This window comes from Astyanax mexicanus, chromosome 1 (assembly GCF_023375975.1).
Source record: "Astyanax mexicanus isolate ESR-SI-001 chromosome 1, AstMex3_surface, whole genome shotgun sequence".
In the NCBI taxonomy this organism is placed as follows: Eukaryota; Metazoa; Chordata; class Actinopteri; order Characiformes; family Acestrorhamphidae; genus Astyanax; species Astyanax mexicanus.
Window position 1 is genome coordinate 105,174,591 of NC_064408.1, and position 17,234 is coordinate 105,191,824.

A 17,234-nucleotide genomic window follows, 5' to 3' on the forward strand; every position below is an offset into this window, starting at 1 on the left:
GTGTGTGGTAGGCCCATTGACCCACTGCAACTCTGACCAAAAAGAAGCTGATGATGAAAATAGGATGGATGGATGGATAGATATCGACCTTGAAGTAGTTGAGGTCTGAAATGAAAGTGAATTTGATTTTTCCCACACTTATCAAATCCTGCAACTCTACATCTTTACATATAACAGTTTCCCTTTTTTGAACTCGTCTACATTCAGTGGGCTGGAGCTTCCTCTTTCTGAGAAGTGTTTGTAAATCAGACATTTAATTCATTGAAACAGCCTAAAATAATTGATTCGGCAAACTAAAACAATTTTAATTAGTACAAAAAAACATGAATAAGTTGAGAATGAACAAGTACAAGATCATGAAGGAAATAACAAAACGTTGTAGGACAAGAGAACATACAGAGCTGTTTAGCACACGACTTCTTGCGAGAACCAAAGACTACCAATTCCACACCTGGCATGACATAGAAACTAGCAAGAGAAACCTTAGTAACCACATGGGCACCATTTAACAACACCTTTGCAACTACCTCAGATATGATAGCAACTGCCTAACTACAACTTAACACTACCTTAGCAACCACCTAGGTTACCTGAGCAACCACTATGCATAACATAGATTCCAGCTTACAAACCTTAACAATAGCAACTGCCAAAAAACCATTTGGCAACCACCTCAGACATGATAGGAACCACCTAACCACCACATAACACCACCTTAGCAGCCACCTGGTTAAACTACCTTGCAACACATTAGCAACCATCATGCATATCATAAAAACCAGCTGGCAAGACCTTAGCAACCACATGGGATATGATGGCAACTGCCTAGAAACCAGGCAGTTGCATAGCAACCACCTAGCCACAACTTAATGCCATCTTAGCAACCACCTGGTTTAACTGAGCAACTACCTTGCAACTCATTAGCAACTGTCATGCATATCATAGAAACCAGCTAGCAGGAACTTGGCAACCACATGGGATATTGCGGCAATTGCCTAGACACCAGGCAGTTGTTTAGCAACCACCTAGCCACAACTTAACAACACCTTAGCAACCACCTCAGATATGAAAGCACCTGCCCAGCCACTACATAACGCCAGCTTAGCAACCACCTGGGTTAACTGAGCAACTACCTTGAAACACTTTCACAACCACCATGCATAACAAAGAAACCAACTAGCAAGACCTTAACCATAGCAACTGCCTAGCAACACCTTGGCAACCACCTCAGGTATGATTGCAACCACCTAACCACCACTTTACAGCATCTTGGCAACCACCTGGGTTCCCCAAGTTACTACTATGCAACACGTTATCAACCATCATGCATAAAACCAGAAACCAGCTAGCAAGACTAAGCAACCACACGATATATGATGCCAAATGCCTATAAACCTGGGAGTTGCTTAGCAACTATCTAGCCTCCACTTAAAGCCACCTTAGCAACCACCTGGGTTAACTGAGCAACTACCTTGCAACACTTTCACAACCACCATGCATAACAAAGAAACCAACTAGCAAGACCTTATCCATACCAACTGCCTAGCAACACCTGGGCAACCCCTTCAGATATGATTGCAACCAGCTAACCACCACTTTACAGCATCTTAACAACCACCTGTGTTCACCAAGTTACTACTATGCAACACGTTATCAACCATCATGCATAAAACCAGAACCAGCTAGCAAGACCTAAGCAACCACATGAAATGATGCCAAATGCCTTTAAACCTGGGAGTTGCTTAGCAACCACCTAGCCTCCACTTAAAGCCAACTTAGCAACTACTTTGCAACTCATTAGCAACCACCATGCTTGACAAAGAAACCACCTAGCAAGACCTTAAACCATAGCAACTGCCTAGCAACCTCTTGGCAACCACCTTAGTTATGATAGCAACCACCTACCAGTAATCACTACTTAACAACACCTTAGCAACCACCTGGGATACTATAAGTTAACAGTTGGCTATACAGTCTAGAGAAGAGATCGCGCCTTCCTACAGTTTAAGCTCAAAGAATCGGCTCAATGATTCATTCGTTTGCCACACTCTGACCAGCTGACAGCCTCATGACAGGCGGCAGGTCCGCGCATGCGCAGACGCACACTCTGTGCGAAGAGCGAACATGGCGGCGTCCTGACTGTTTTTTTCCGTACTGAGGGAAGCGCAGTCGGGAAGGCTCGGCACCACAAGTTCGGTAGAAAGGACGGAATCGAGTCGCAGCTGATCCGGGCGGTTCAGGTAAAGCGCTGCTGTGTGTGAGTGAGGGTGTGAGGGAGTGAGTGTGTGCGTGTTGCCCTGTCCGCCACTGCTGCTGCTGCTGCCCCTCCGCCTGTGATCCATTGATGCGGTGCAGCCTGACTGCTAACGCTAGCACAGGCTAGCCTGCTCCTTAAGCTGTGCAACAGTGTCCTCCTGTCCCAGTGCAGAATGGGGAGGTGGCAGGGGGAGAAATATCAGTGGGGAAACTGGGGACAGATGACTGTAACTAGCTATCAGCCTGTTGGAATTCACAGCTGCAGTTTACTAGTTAGCCTGGCTAACCTAACCTAGCTCCCTCTAACTTATCTCCAGTGTAGAGCCCACTGTGATGTAGCTGGAGAAATTCAATGTCTTGACCAACCCAACACTGCATCCCCTCAACCCATAGCTACAGCCAAACATACTAGCTTAGCTTACTACCGCATGACCCAATATAACAATAACACCAGCCACTGTAATAACACAGCATAAGATGGGCATTCAGTGTTCACCTAGCTTCTTGACTAACTATATAAGCTAGCTAGCTAGCTATCTGAATAGCCAACTGGACAAGGTTTTTGGTCAATATTTAAGTGCATTAGCTAGCTAGCTGTTTGTCTGTCTACCTACATAACTAGCTAGTTAACCTGTTAGCTAGCTAACTTAGCTACGCTTACTAACTGCTTAATAGAGTTGAGATGATAGAGTTAGAAAACGTTGTTAGCTCATGGAGTCCGTTAGGTAACTGAGCTAATAGTTTATCTAGCTAGTTTGATAGACAGACAGACAGACAGACAGCTAGCTGAGGCACATGACTATTGACCAAAAAACCTGTCAAGTTGGCTGGTCAGACAGTTAGTTGGCTAGCTAGCTAGCTTATATAGTTAGCTAACTGATAGGTTTAAGAAACGTAAACTAACTAGCTAATAGAAGTAGCTTAACGTAATTGTATTAGTTAGACAGACAGCTTAACTTACTAATGCACTTGACTATTGACCACACAACCTGTCCAATTGGCTTTACAGCTCTAGAAAAAAAGAGCCCACTTAAAAATTATGAGTTTCTATGTTTTTACCAAATTGAAAACCTGTGGAATATAATGAAGATGAAGATGGATGATCACAATCCATCAAACCAAGATGAACTGCTTGGGAGTGGCATAAAGTTATCCAAAAGCAGTGTGTAAGACTGGTGGAGGAGAGCATGCCAAGATGCATAAAAACTGTGATTAAAAACCAGGGGTATAACATCAAATATTGATTACTGAACTTTTAAAACTGTATGAATATGAACTTGAATTATTTGCATCATTTGGGGTCTGAAAGCTTTGCATTGTTTTGTTATTTTAGCCATTTTTCTATTTCTGCTAATAAATGCTCTAAATTACAATATTTTTAGTTGGAATTTGGGAGAAATGTTGTTCATTTTACTCAAACATGTACATATAAATAGCAAAATCAAAGAGACGCTGAAGTGGTCTCTTATTTTTTCCCCACATCCCTACATATAGTTAACTTAACTAGCTAGCTTAGATAAACGTTATATAGTTAACGTTAACTAGTTAAACTAATAGAGATAGGAAACGTAGCTTAGTAAGATAGACAGCTAGCTTGCTAATGCACTTGACTATTGACCAAAAACCTTTCCAGTTGGCTAGTCAGATGGTCAGCTAGCTAGCTTATATAATTAGCTAGTTAACTAGGTAATACTGTTAAGAAACGTAGACAGACAGACAGCTTGCTAATGCACTTGACTATTGTCCAGTTGGCTAGTTAGCTTAGCTAACTTAGCTGACTAACTGACTAGTTATACATTATGTTGTGATGGTCTGCTTGTCTTCATATGAGTTAGCGTTAGCCAGCTTGCTAACGCTAGCTTTCTTCTTTTTAAATGTTTCAAAGCTTTAAAGTTTAGCACACTAATGTTGTTTTATTAGGGATTTATTAGGACCATATGCTGTTACAATTGATAAGCTGGAGAGCTAAAGGAGAGTATCTAGTTTTGTGTAGTTTGAAATGTTGAACATTAGATAGCTAATGTTAGTGAAATAAACGTATGAGGAACAAAACAGTCCCAACATTAACCTAAATGTTTAGACTTTTTCTTGTATTTTTGGCCATCTGAAGAGGTTTGTCTGTTAGTGTAGAGTTGCCCTATATCTGTTGCTGTTTGCTGTGGAGCCACCAGCTCATGAGTTCCAGTAGTCATGTGACTGCCATCTTCAGGCCTGTCAAACTGAATGTCTTTTGAAAGGCCTGTTCACAGGGGACTGGCCGAACAAGAAACATGTTTATGAACAAAAGAATAAAGGCTGATGTCATGGAAAAAAAACATATTTTCCTTATTTGAATTAAAAGGGTTTGGTGTGTTACATGAAGTTATGTAGACACATACAACTTTAAAACTCTTCCTTTAAAACTACTCAAAGTCTATGTACACAGATCTATCATAAAATTAAGGTTTGGTATTCTGTAGCTTGTGTAGTCAAGGCATAAACATATGCTGAGTTCAGTTTTGAATCATATTTTAAGGTACTATAGTCCAACCGATGAACTCCCTAATGCAGAAATAGCCAACTTTACATTTGTCTGCAGTAGTTTTTTGTGGTGTTGGAGTCTATCCTTCTCTCCCTACCTACAGCAATGAGTGTCACTCCTCTTACTGCTTGAGTACTTTTTTTGGGGGGTTCTCACCCGTGCATACTGGAATCGCAACACAAGACCTGATTTGTTGGAGATGCTCTAAACCAGTCATCTATCTATTTGTGAACTGACTGTTCACATGTCTGTCTGTTATATCCCACTAATTGATAGGACTCCATGTTCAGAGATCATTGTAATGTTTCAATGTTTACTTCATACGTTTGCTGTTTTAATATTATGGCTGTTTGGTGAACATAGAAATTAGAACCAAGTTGTTTTTACATGTATCAGTTTTAAAGACAAACAATTTGCATTACCATATTGGAAAATACTTTAAGACAAACATTAGAAGTAACCTGAATGAAGGAAAAACAAAGTGTGGACTATAGGCCCTTTAAAATGAGTCATTGACTGGTTGTAGTCAATCATGATGTGTTTGGAGCATGAATCATCTTTAATTCTGCACTGAACTGAATGTAGCTAACAAGGTATGGGAGCCTGAGACCCTGTTTACACCTGGTCGATTTCTAATACTGGTATCTGAATTGTAAGGTTTTAACCACATGGTTTTACACTTGGCAATCAAATGTGTCTCTAGTTTGTCAGATTGATTCAGTTACTGCGCAGAAATTATTATTGGTGTTTTGTTTATACTAGGAGGAGATTTAGTCATCCAATGTGCCTTTTCTGTAAAGTGTTTGAATAAGTCCAAGTAGATAGAAAAGTATTAGCTGGACAAGAATGCCCCAATTCCCCTGTGTCCTGTTTTACAGTTTTGAAGCTTCTCTATAGAGACAGGAGAGGCCTTATGAAGTACAATCAAGCAAACACCCAGCAATAGAAAAAGACAAGCCTCACCAAAAGTACAACAAACTAAGACTAGCTGTTAGGACTGATTAATATGAATATGAACAATATCATCATGCTGCCCTATATTGCTCTTCAGGCAAATTTAATCAAACACTTTATGCCTTTTGCTGAATTTTCCCAATTATTGGACATAAAACTAATGGTTGACCCATAAACCATTGTCAGTTCTACACTCTCTTAACTACATTATTGTTGTTATAAGTAACATCAACTTCATAGGCCTTAAAGTAGAACCCTGTGGGACTCCACAAGATATGTTGAAGCAAGTGGTTATCAAGTTTTATTTTTGCAATATTTTCTGTATCATGCTTAATAACTAAATAATAAACATATGGTTAAATGGGTTAAACCAATAAGGACCTTTTTAACAGAATTTGTATGATGACATGAAGCTTACAGTCAATTGCAGCATTCCATCTTCCCCTCATTTCCACACTGCTGAGTGCTTAGTCAATGTGTGTATGCACTATTTTGTGTGTGTGACTGTGTGCGCTTGTGTGTGTGTTGCATGTGTGGGGCCCATGTCCGGGGACTTACTCGTAATTGCGCTTTTACAGCATAATGCAGTTCTTATTGATCCGTCCTGAAAGCTGGGAAGTTTAGTCACATGACCACCTCCTGTAATCTTTGTTTACCTGCCTCTCCAAGAGTGTGTCCCATCGACCAGCACAGAAGAGGCTCTGCACCAGCGCTGGGACTGCCTCTTCTCTTGTTCGGGGGCTGAAATGCTGCTATAAATGGAAACAAACAAGCAACAAAAAGCATGAGGATAATTAGCAGTCATTTTTGCTTGCTATGAAGCTCTATAAGATGCAGACACATCCAGATGGGGATTGCTAATCAAACCCTAGAATCAGTATTTATTCATTAAAAAGAAAGATATGGCTACAGTTGTGTGTAAAAAGTCTTTGAATGAAAGGGAATGGTCAAGGCATTGCAGAGCGCTTGGAAAAAGCAGAGCTTCTCAAGCTTTTAATGAGACTAGCCTTCATTTGCTGGGGGTGGGGTGAGAGTGGGGGTGGAGCTGGAGTGTTTAATAAGTAAGCATGCGAGCTTTAAATGCTATAGTAGCAGGAAATTATTTAGTTATTTATAGTAGTGAATTGGTCTTTACATATTAAAAGTCTTTTAAAAGGGCATTAAATATTACTGAAGTATTGGAGAGGGGTTTAAACCCGTAGTTGTTGTCGATAAGCTCATGTCCTTTGTTCTAAATCATAAATATATGTTATTAATGTATTCATATTTTAAGTAAACCACAGTTCATACTTCTTTAATTCACACACTTTTTCTCTGACAGAGCACTTGAGAAACTGGTGAATTTCCATGTTCTCTTTTTACTACTAATGAGATTTATAGGTTGAAACTGAAGCTACGAGCGATTTTGTGTCTATAGTTGGAATGCCTTGATCCAAATTATAAAAAAAAAAAAAAAAAACTTGAAGAGTTTTCCAATTGTATTGGTTAGTTTTCATACAGGAAAAATGCAAGTGAACCAAAATACACAACAAACCACATGAGAACATGCTCTCTATTATTTGGTTAGAACTTAGAGGTGGAGCAAAAAAGTTCTGCGCAGCTTAACATGAAGCAACAGCAAATAGGTCATTTGATCAAAGCTGTAGTAATTATCTGGCTAATAAACCAAGTTAAATTTAAAGTTCTCCTGGAAACTGGAGCTATTTAGCTAAAATTTGCTGCATATGTCTAATAGACACATTTTCAACACCAGAGTTTATTTGTGACTGGACCAGACTCGCGCCTCTTTTCCACCAACAAAGTGCTGGTGCCGGAGCCAGTGCTGATTCCTGCAAACATGGGAACCTGTAAAGAACCGGCCCATGTTTCCACTGCCTTAAGAAGTCACTCACTTTGTATGCGTGTTTTAAAAAACTTTGAAACGGTGATTCTTGAAAGCCCTGCCCTTTGTATTGGTCTGCAAGTCTGAATGCCATATGCCCAAATGAATTGCATTAAGGGAGGAAGGTCATATTTAAGCAAAACAAAATATATTTAGTTTATATCAAAACACCCTAAAATTCAGTACACGCATGACTAAAAATCAGGTGTTTTTGTTTCATTTTTGTCTGTGTATTTCAAATCTTTAAAAAAAAATTGTCAAGCCTTAATTCTGTGATTCCATCTGTGTTCTCTTCATTATAGTATTCATAGAGCCCTATGATTTTATAGCTATATTGCCGGATGCTTCAGAGAGAATAGTTGGCCTTGCTTTCTCTGGGTTGGTAGGATGCCCCTTCTCTTCGGTCCATTACTCAGCATATTGCTAGCTAGTACAGGTGTCTGTTAACTGATGTGATATAACTCGAATTTGGTGTTGATTTTCTCCAAGCACTTTCAGTCATCCAAAGATTTAGCATTTGCTGTAGTTTGAAAAGATGCAGTGTTTTGCTTTAAATGACTCGTAGAAAGTGCATAACAGCTTTCATCATCACATCTTTGATGGAATTGAGTGTAAAACACTAACTTGTGGAGACATTTTGGATTTAACAAAAACTATATGTTTGTTTGAAAATATCAAATATTGGTTGAAAATATGATTCAATATTTAATACCCATCATAGGTTAATTTTATTTGTGCAATGATCTGGCAATATTGATTAAATATTAATAAAAAAATGTCTGTCTATTAGCTATTTATCTATTAGCCAGCTACATCAGTTGAATGTCGCACACAGTGTAAGAAAGCAGCACTAAACACAAAACACTTGCAGCTTTATATTGTGCTATAATATTGATTAGTTTCCTTTTTTAATTTCTTTTGAATCTTAAAAATTGTGTGAACCGTTTCAGTTAATCAAGCCAAATTATGTACTGTTTATCTTTTATTCATCTTCTTCCCCTGATCTTCTGTAAAATTATATATACTCTTGTCTATGCACAGTATATGATCGTCTCTGTGCAGTCTGCAGCATTGACTTATGGAACTGGATTCAGATCAGCCATTTTAGCGTCGGTATCATGAGGTGTCGTATGATGAATGATTAGCTTAGGTGACGAGAGCTGTTTTAGTGCGTTTCAGAGTGCAGGCCTGCACAACACAGCTCGGCTGCTGCGTTAGCATTTTAGCGTCAGGCCGGAGGAGAGGAGAGGAAGGAAGGATGGAGTCGGTCTCTCTGTCCTGTTAAAGAATGCTGACGAAGGCACCCTGCCCTCAGACCTTTATAGTGGACTTCATAAAACAGGCATCTCTTAGCTTCTCTCTGTTCCTTCTGTCTGCTCTCAAACCTTCTCTCTCTCTTATCTGATTAATCCCCCCTTTTTTCTTCACCGCCTTTTTTCTTCCATTTTATTATCTTGGAGGCATTATTTTACTGCATGTGGATTTTCCAGCATTTAACCTCCGTCTGACTTTCCTCTCTTTATATTTTTTCCATATGATGGCGTGAAGCTGCTGGTCGCTTTTTTTCTGTGCTCAAAATTACCGAGTGATTCGTCTCAGTGAAGAGAAGTTGCTGACTCAAGTCTGAAACTACATTGCAGAAGCTGCTTGGACTCTGTGTTTAAACTTTCAATAAGTAGATCACTCCTAAAAATACACTTTTAAATAGAAAGGTGTTTCAAATGCTTCTTTAAGCAATACCATAGAAGAAGCAGCTTGGGTTCAGTAAAAATCTATAGTTGTGAAAGACCGTAAAGTTTGAGGAAACTTTTAAAGCTCTGGGGCTTTGGGACTTGAAATTAAGAACCTCTTAATGATGTAATATTGTAAATGTCAATTTAGATATTGTACTATTTTCTGTTTGTTGTAGGGGTGCACAGTACTGACAAAAATATCTAGATGTCCACTTAAAGATATGAATAGAAGAAAACTTAATAAACTTAATAAACACTTCTTTGGCTTTTTGCCAATTTTTAGTAGGTTTTGATTTGTTTGCCATATTTATTCCCCTCTGTAATGCAATTTAAGATGTTGTTATTCAAAACAATATAGCAGCCCTTCCAATTGTGAAAAAGATTGATTAAAAAGTATGATTAATCACACAGCGATTAATCACAATATGGATAAAGAATGCGATGTGCGGTAACTTTTTCTGCACTTGGCTTGGCTGCTTTTATTTTTTCATTTTTCCAATGAAGTTAAGCAGTGTGTTTTTTAAATTACATTACGAATACGCAATAGAAGACATAGAAGTACAAGGCAAAAAAAAAACAGAGCCTAAAGGAGGCTAAAAGGGAAATAGTGGGATAGAGGAAGAAAGGAAGGGAAGAAGTGTGTGTGTGTGTGTGTGTGGTTTTCTTTGTGCACCTCTACCTCACTCTGCCTCCAGTTTCGTTTTGTCACATAATTACAGTCTGCAGTGTGAAAAAATCCCTTTGTTGCTGCATGCGGGTAATCGAGTTTGAGTTTGCTGTTATTTCCGGCGTTATCGCAGGTCTTACAATGTGTATATTGTAAAAACTCATGTCACAATAATGATAAAAGAATATGATTTATCGCACAGCCCTACTGTATTTGTGACTGTCTCCTTAAAGGGTAACTTAGCCGCTGACCCCACCCTCTGCTCAAATTTGAAAAATGTAAAAAAAAAAAAAAAAAAAAAAATCCGAGGGGTAGCTTGGGAGAGGTTCTGGGTGATGTATGGGTGTAGGGGTGGGACTGAAGAGAAAGTTGATTTGGCTGAACTGCTGCAGCGGGAATGTGCTTCTGATAGTGGTAAGACACACATGGTTGGACATCACAAGGAGGGAGGGGTGGCATTATTGACTGACTGATTTGAGTATTGTGATGTCACCCAGCCCCTATTCTAGACTACTTTGCTTGGGAGGGCAGTAGAACATAACAAATCACCACAGTTTAGCAAATGTTACCTTGTGAAAGCCAGTTTAAACTGGAAAAAGTGTTTAATTCACCCTTATATATCCCTGCCTTTTATGTTCACAATGACAGGACACGTCGTACTGAACCAGAACATCTCTTAATGAACTTCTCCAGTCTGCCATTTTATATGATTTAAAGGGCCAATCGGAAATAAGCAAGAAAATCTCTTAAGGTTGCACAGCAAAATGGGTTTTCGTGATCGGTTCAGAGATTTTTTCAAAGATATAAAAAAAAAAGTCTTTGCTCGCATTGTGATTTAAGGTTCAAAAACAGAACAGGCCCTGGTGTCACTGTAAGCACAGTTAAACCTGCTAGGGCGCTGCAGAGAATTACCTCAATAAAAGGCTTTTTTTAATGATTAGGAAATGTTTTTTCTTAAGCAGGACAGTTTTTTACAGTTTTTACACTGTAATATAATTATAATATTCATCCGTGTTTTTCTATTTGAGTTTAGTTGTTCAGTTTACCAGGATCAATCATTATAGTAGGACAGTTCTGCAGACTTTTTGTTGGGAATTTTTTCAAGAACAAACTTTAGAAAATTCTTAGAAAGAAGATGTTGGTAAATGCAGCCCATTAATTTTACGCTTAATTGAGTAGTGATTGTGAGTTTTAAAAAAGGCCAGGTAATAAAATCGACTTAACCGCACACTAACAAACCAGCCAGAGCCTTTGGAGGATTCCCTAAATGTTTATTAGAAGACTAAGATGGTTCTAAAGGAGAAGCCATTAAATTCCTAATCGAGTAATTAGGTTTAATTGAGCAGTTGTGGTGGGCCTCATTGAAACTGCTGAAGTGTTGTGAAAAGTGTAATTATAGATGATGAGACTAGTTTGTAATAAACTGGTTCAGCATGAGCAGAGGCATTATGTTTGAGGAGCTTCTGTCAGGAGCAGTTGGATGTGAGGTGTGGAATGTGTTGGTCCAGTGTGAAGTGTGCTGGAGACCTGATGTTTGGCTGACCCTGCGCTTGGAGCTGGGTGATGCCCTTTGTGGGAACGTTTGGTGTTCTCGGTAGCTCTGCACAGTGCACTGTATGTGTGAATTCCTCAGTTTTACACTCTAAATGTTGTTTATCTCTTGTGTGTTGTCAGGCAACCTGTATTTACATCATAACATCTTATTATGAGCTGAAGAGGGAATTTCAGGGAACTTTTCAGGGGATGAAGAGAACACAGTTTTGCGTGTCACATGACGCTAGGACTGAGTTTGATGAATGTCCGTTTACTCCTGGACCACAGAGTTAAATGTTTTCACTGATTTAACTCACCTGATTCAACGTATCACCTAATTACTGAGCAGTTCACGAGTTGTATGCTTTAGAAGAGAGAACTCTGAGAAAGGTTCTGCAGTGTTGTGTCCTCCAAGACCATGACCTTTTAAACCCGATTTACCAGCTAATAAAATAGGAAATGTCCAATGAACATTGTGATGGTGATGGAGTAGTCAGCAGTGTTTCCTTTAGGATTAAGCGCCAAGTTCCAGTTCTTCTTCTTCTTTTTTTTTTTTTTTTTTACACTTTACTTAAAGTACCAGTCAAAAGTTCGGACACACCCCTTTTCATTTAATGTTTTTTTTCATCATTTAAAAAATTTCATTAAATAGATTAATATTAAACTCATCAAAACTACATAGGAACAAACGTGTCAAACAAGCCAAAATATGTTTTGATTCTTAAAAAAAAGCACTTTTTGCTTTGATGCCAACAATGCCCACTCTTGACATTATTCTGTCAGTCAGCTTTATGAGGTTGAACCTGGAATGGTTCTCCAACTGTCTTAAAGGAGTTCTAGATAGGCTGAGCTCTTGTTAACTGATTTTCTTTCACTCTGCACTACAACTCATCCCAAACAACATGGGTTGGGTTTTTATATCAGGTGTTTAATTTTTTTTTGTCCGCTACCTAATCGTTTGTGGCCGTTTCTCAATACAGATTACACAAGTTTGGAATCCCGTACTTGGTCAGAACGGACTTGAAAAGTTCGGCTTACGAGTGCATACTCCTGAAGACAGGAGGTTGCGGGACTTTTATTCTGTAATTGGAATGCATACTTGATACCGTCACCCTCTCAGGGGAGCATAAAGCATTTATTCTAAAACGTAGGAGCACATTTTTACATAGTCGCTTTTTTTTTTTTTTTTTTTTACAAATGAACCACATATCTTAAGTCTAAACCCCATAATTTATCATGTTTGGTACTGTATTAGTTTACTCTGTTAACTGCCTCTCCACAAACTATGTTAGCCACAATGCTAACAGCCAGGCTCAGCAGGGTTGGAGCCATGATGCTGCTAGTCGCAGTATTCAGTCTCACCGGGGTTGTAGTGGGTTAGCCCAGTGGTTCCCAACCTATGGGTCGCGACCCAACCTATGGGTCGCCAAAGATCCACGATGGGTCGCGAAGCCCTCTTGATTTTAAGGGGTTTAATTTTAATACTATATATAGTCTAGGGTAAGCAAAATTCGCCGCGCTGCGCTGCGCTCTCTCTGTCTCTCTCTCTCTCTCTGGCGCGCGCGCGGGCGCTCTCTCCGGCAGCGCGGAGCTGAATTCAGCGCGAGGCTGTATATAATAATAATATAATAATATAAGAATATAAAACTCAGTTTAGTTAAATAAATGAAAATGAGTGAGGGCCTGTAAAGTTAATCAATTATTGTCCAATATTTGGACAGGTTGAGGTTTTGGTGAGCTGTTTTACTGATTTGAAACTGAAACTGAAACTGATATTATTCTTTTTTTTGTTTGTTTGTTTTTATTTTATATAAATTATTTTGTATTCATTTTAAATAGTTGTATTATTTTATTGATCTAATTATTTTTTTCTTCATAAGATAAAAATTCCTTATGTTTTATGTATCAATTTTTCCTTTTTTACGTGTTTATTTTATTAATCTATAGTAAATGTCAGTTTTTATTTGTCATTTCTAACCCCCCCCCCCCCCCCAAACCAATTATACACTTACATCTTTTACATTTGGGGGGTGGGGGTGGGGGTGGGGGGGGGGGGGGGTTATGTTGGGTCACCAAAGCTTACAATGGTAAAAATATGGGTCCCTGAAGAAAAAGGTTGGGAACCACTGGGTTAGCCAGAATGAGCTCAGCATCTGTGGAACTCTGTGGAAAGTTGGATAACTATTCAGGTTCTACCACAAGAAGCTGAATGTATATGAGCTGTTCAGGGCTAGTATAGTAATAGTAGCTGGGAAAGCTTGTGTTTAGCATTTGTTTGCTGTGAAAAAATGTTTTTGTTGGTTTGCAAAACACATATTTTCCAGCTATTGTTTAGAGCCTTACTTAAAGATTCTAAATTAGCCAAAGTTTTCAGTGCATAGCCAATGTGAAATGAAGTAATAGCTCAACAAAAGTTTATTATTGTAGTATATGTTTTTTCACATATTTGAATTCAACTATTTCATTGCAATTGAACTATTTAATCCTAATTCTAGCAGTTGCAGTTGCCATGCAGCTTAGCCAAACTGTTTCGGATGCATGGATGGCTGGATGCATGGAATTTCTGGATGCATGGACTTTCTGGATGCATGGGTGAAAATGTATGCACGGGTGGATGAATGAATGCACGGGTGGATGGATGAATGCACGGGTGGATGGATGTATGCACGGGTGGATGGATGCATGCACGGGTGGATGGATGCATGCACGGGTGGATGGATGCATGCACGGGTGGATGAATGTATGCACGGGTGGATGAATGTATGCACGGGTGGATGGATGCATGCATGCATGGATGGGTGCATAGATGTATGCCTGCGTGGATGGGTGCATAGATGTATGCCTGCGTGGATGGGTGCATAGATGTATGCTTGCATGGATGGGTGCATAGATGTTTGCATGAATAGATAGCTACATGCATACATGCATACTTTTTTGTTGCAGAAGATAATTAAAACATTACCAAAAGGCATTGATTATGTAGGTCGAGCCACAGGTCGATCAATAGGTCTCAAATAAGGATTCTTCGTAGGCCAGCCGTACTAGAGACCAGCTCTGCCTCATATACATTGTATACTTTGGAACATAGCTAATGACAGTTTGAAAATGTACCTTTTGTTTTGATAAATCATATTTTTTTTCATCATCTCTTTACAAGTGTTTCTATTGAAAAAGCACTGTCCCTACATACTGTATCCATACATTTGACCTTCTGCCATATTCCTGTCTTCCAGAAACCCCAAGAGTTCTAAATATGCTTACATGATGTCACGTGCAGCTCATATATCCCTCCGTTTTGTTAATGGACTCTGACACTGTTCTCTTGTTGCAGGCCTTGCCAGAAGATGAATGTCCTCAAAGACAACAAAGACCTGGCCTGTTTCTACACAACCAAGCACTCCTGGAGGGGGAAGTAAGTGACCTGCTCTTCTCTTTTTGCAACTGTGAAGCCTTGAAGTACATGCAAATATTGGTTTTTGTTTGTTTTGGTAAGTATACTGCATATACTGTGTGATGTACATATATTGTGAAAGCCACTTTTATGCACAAGCTTGTCTGTAGAATGTGATGCTGAATTACAGCTCTGGAAAAATAAAGAAACCCATAAAAAATTATAAGTTTCTTTGATTTTACCAAATTGAAAATCACTGAAATATAATCAAGAGGAAGATGGATGATCACAAGCCGTCAAACCAAGCTGAACTGCTTGAATTTTTGCACCAGGAGTGGCATAAAGTTATTCAAAAGCAGTGTGTAAGACTGGTGGAGGAGAACATGCCAAGATGCATGGAAACCGTGAAATAAATGAGGGTTATTCCACCAAATATTGATTTCTGAACTCTTAAAACTTTATGAATATGACCTTGTTTTCTTTTTGTATTATTTTAGATCTAAAAGCTCTACATAGTTTTTATGTCATGTCAGCCCATTTCTCATTTTCTGCAAATAAATGCTCTAAATGAGAATATTTTATAGAATTTGGGAGAATGTTTTCCTGTAGTTTATAGAATAAAACAGCAATGTTAATTTTACTCAAACATATGCCTATAAATAGCAAAATCAGAGAAACTGATTCAGAAACTGAAGTGGTCTCTTCATTTTTTTCAGAGCTGTATATTGTTCAATATATATAAACGGACTATGCTGCTCACAGCTTGATGTTTTAGAAGAGGCCATTTATGTTGCATGTGTTGTACAGTGAGGAAAAACATATATTTTATCTAAAACATGTACACACTGATTGTAAAGAGTGACTCCATAGCATCCTTCAGCATGGCCTTATTCCATTACTCTGCCCGTTAACTGCACTATGGTTAATGCAGCTCGGGATCCTGTTTCTTGTCTGTTTGAAGTATCTGGGTTCAGCAGAGTGATTTATTACTTTGGCTGCTGGACAGCAGAGGAGAGAGATGAGCTTTGATGTGCTGAGGGAGAAGCGGGGAAATGGATTTGTCAGTGGATGTAACGGTGTCGGTTAGTGGGCAATAAAAAAGTTAGTGGAGTCCTTAGATTAGTGTGTTACTGTACGGTGGAGTCTGTTAATTACCTGGATTTCATCATTTCTTTATTTTGACTATGTTTCTTTTCATTTTTTATGTTTTGTCTGCAGTAAAATTGGAGTGCTGTACATTTTGCATAAATGAGTTTTGAGTTGTGTAAAAATAGAAGATCAAATAGAGACAAAAAGATACTAGATAAAGCAGCCTTAAGTGTTATGTTTGAGGTTATAATTATGGGTGATACCAAGGTCTCTGCTCATGATTCGAGGCGATTTGATTCTCTTACACTATTTGGAAACATTTACTTTTTCTTCTTTTTATTATTAGGTGTTTAAACAATAAAAAATGCACCTTATGCAAATGCTCCCTTTACTGTTCTAAGAGTAAACTAACTACTGTGCTGTTTTATTTCCCAATTGCTCATTTGTTTATTTAGGCAATCTAGAGTTAACTTATCATTGTCTAAGCAGACAGTAACAAAGAGACCTTTAGTAAATATTTTCAATTTTTTGAGACTTTTTACTTAAATTTGGCTGCAATTAAAAACATCTTGCTTTTCACTCCATTACATTATTGGAAATCTATTATTCCCTTTGGCTTGTGAGGGCTGGGTGGAGGAGGGTCATCTCTCCTGGTCCCGATGAAAGCCTTGAGAGGCAAAACTTGTGCAGCAACCCCCATAGTTGGGGGGAAAAAAGCTCATGTGTGGATGGATTCAGTCTAAAATGACTTACATATCCTCTGCCCTTTGCTTACGCCCACTGGTTCTTTGACCTGCACTAGCAGGATTGCGACATTTGGCATAACATTTCATAAACAGAAAATAAAATTGTATGTTCTCACATCAAATGCACATCAATTCTTTTCATTGTGATCCATCGTTTGACAATGCTTTGTTAAACCCTTAATTATAATGCTATCTGTGTTGTGAATCGCCAAACACAGATAAGTGCCTTAAAGCCATAAGTGTGCATAGAAAATCTGAATCAACCCTCCTGTTCTCCTGTCTCTTCTCTTGTGCTTCTGCTGGTCAGCCCTCTATTCAGAAATGACTGCAAGCTGCACAGATGTGCATACAGGTCTCACAGGAGTTAGAAAGCATGATTCCAGCATAGTTTTGTTAGTAGTTTGTTAGTTTGTTAGTAATTATTAGTAATAATGAGAATTTTCACATTTGAATATTGTTTAC

At 38.7% G+C, this 17,234-nt stretch overlaps 1 protein-coding gene across 5 annotated transcripts in view; it reads left to right on the forward strand.

Moving 5' to 3' along the window:
* Positions 1 to 2,091: 2,091 nt before the first annotated feature.
* The window catches only part of LOC103044999 (dnaJ homolog subfamily C member 13), a 74,842-nt gene continuing 59,699 nt past the window's right edge, over positions 2,092 to 17,234 (forward strand). For all 5 annotated transcript variants that reach the window (XM_022662237.2, XM_022662245.2, XM_022662247.2 and 2 more), the window contains exons 1-2: positions 2,092 to 2,240; positions 14,878 to 14,958. In XM_022662237.2, the coding sequence (XP_022517958.2) occupies positions 14,891 to 14,958 (68 nt within the window). In that variant the 5' untranslated portion in view covers positions 2,092 to 2,240; positions 14,878 to 14,890. The remainder of the gene's footprint in view (positions 2,241 to 14,877; positions 14,959 to 17,234) is intronic.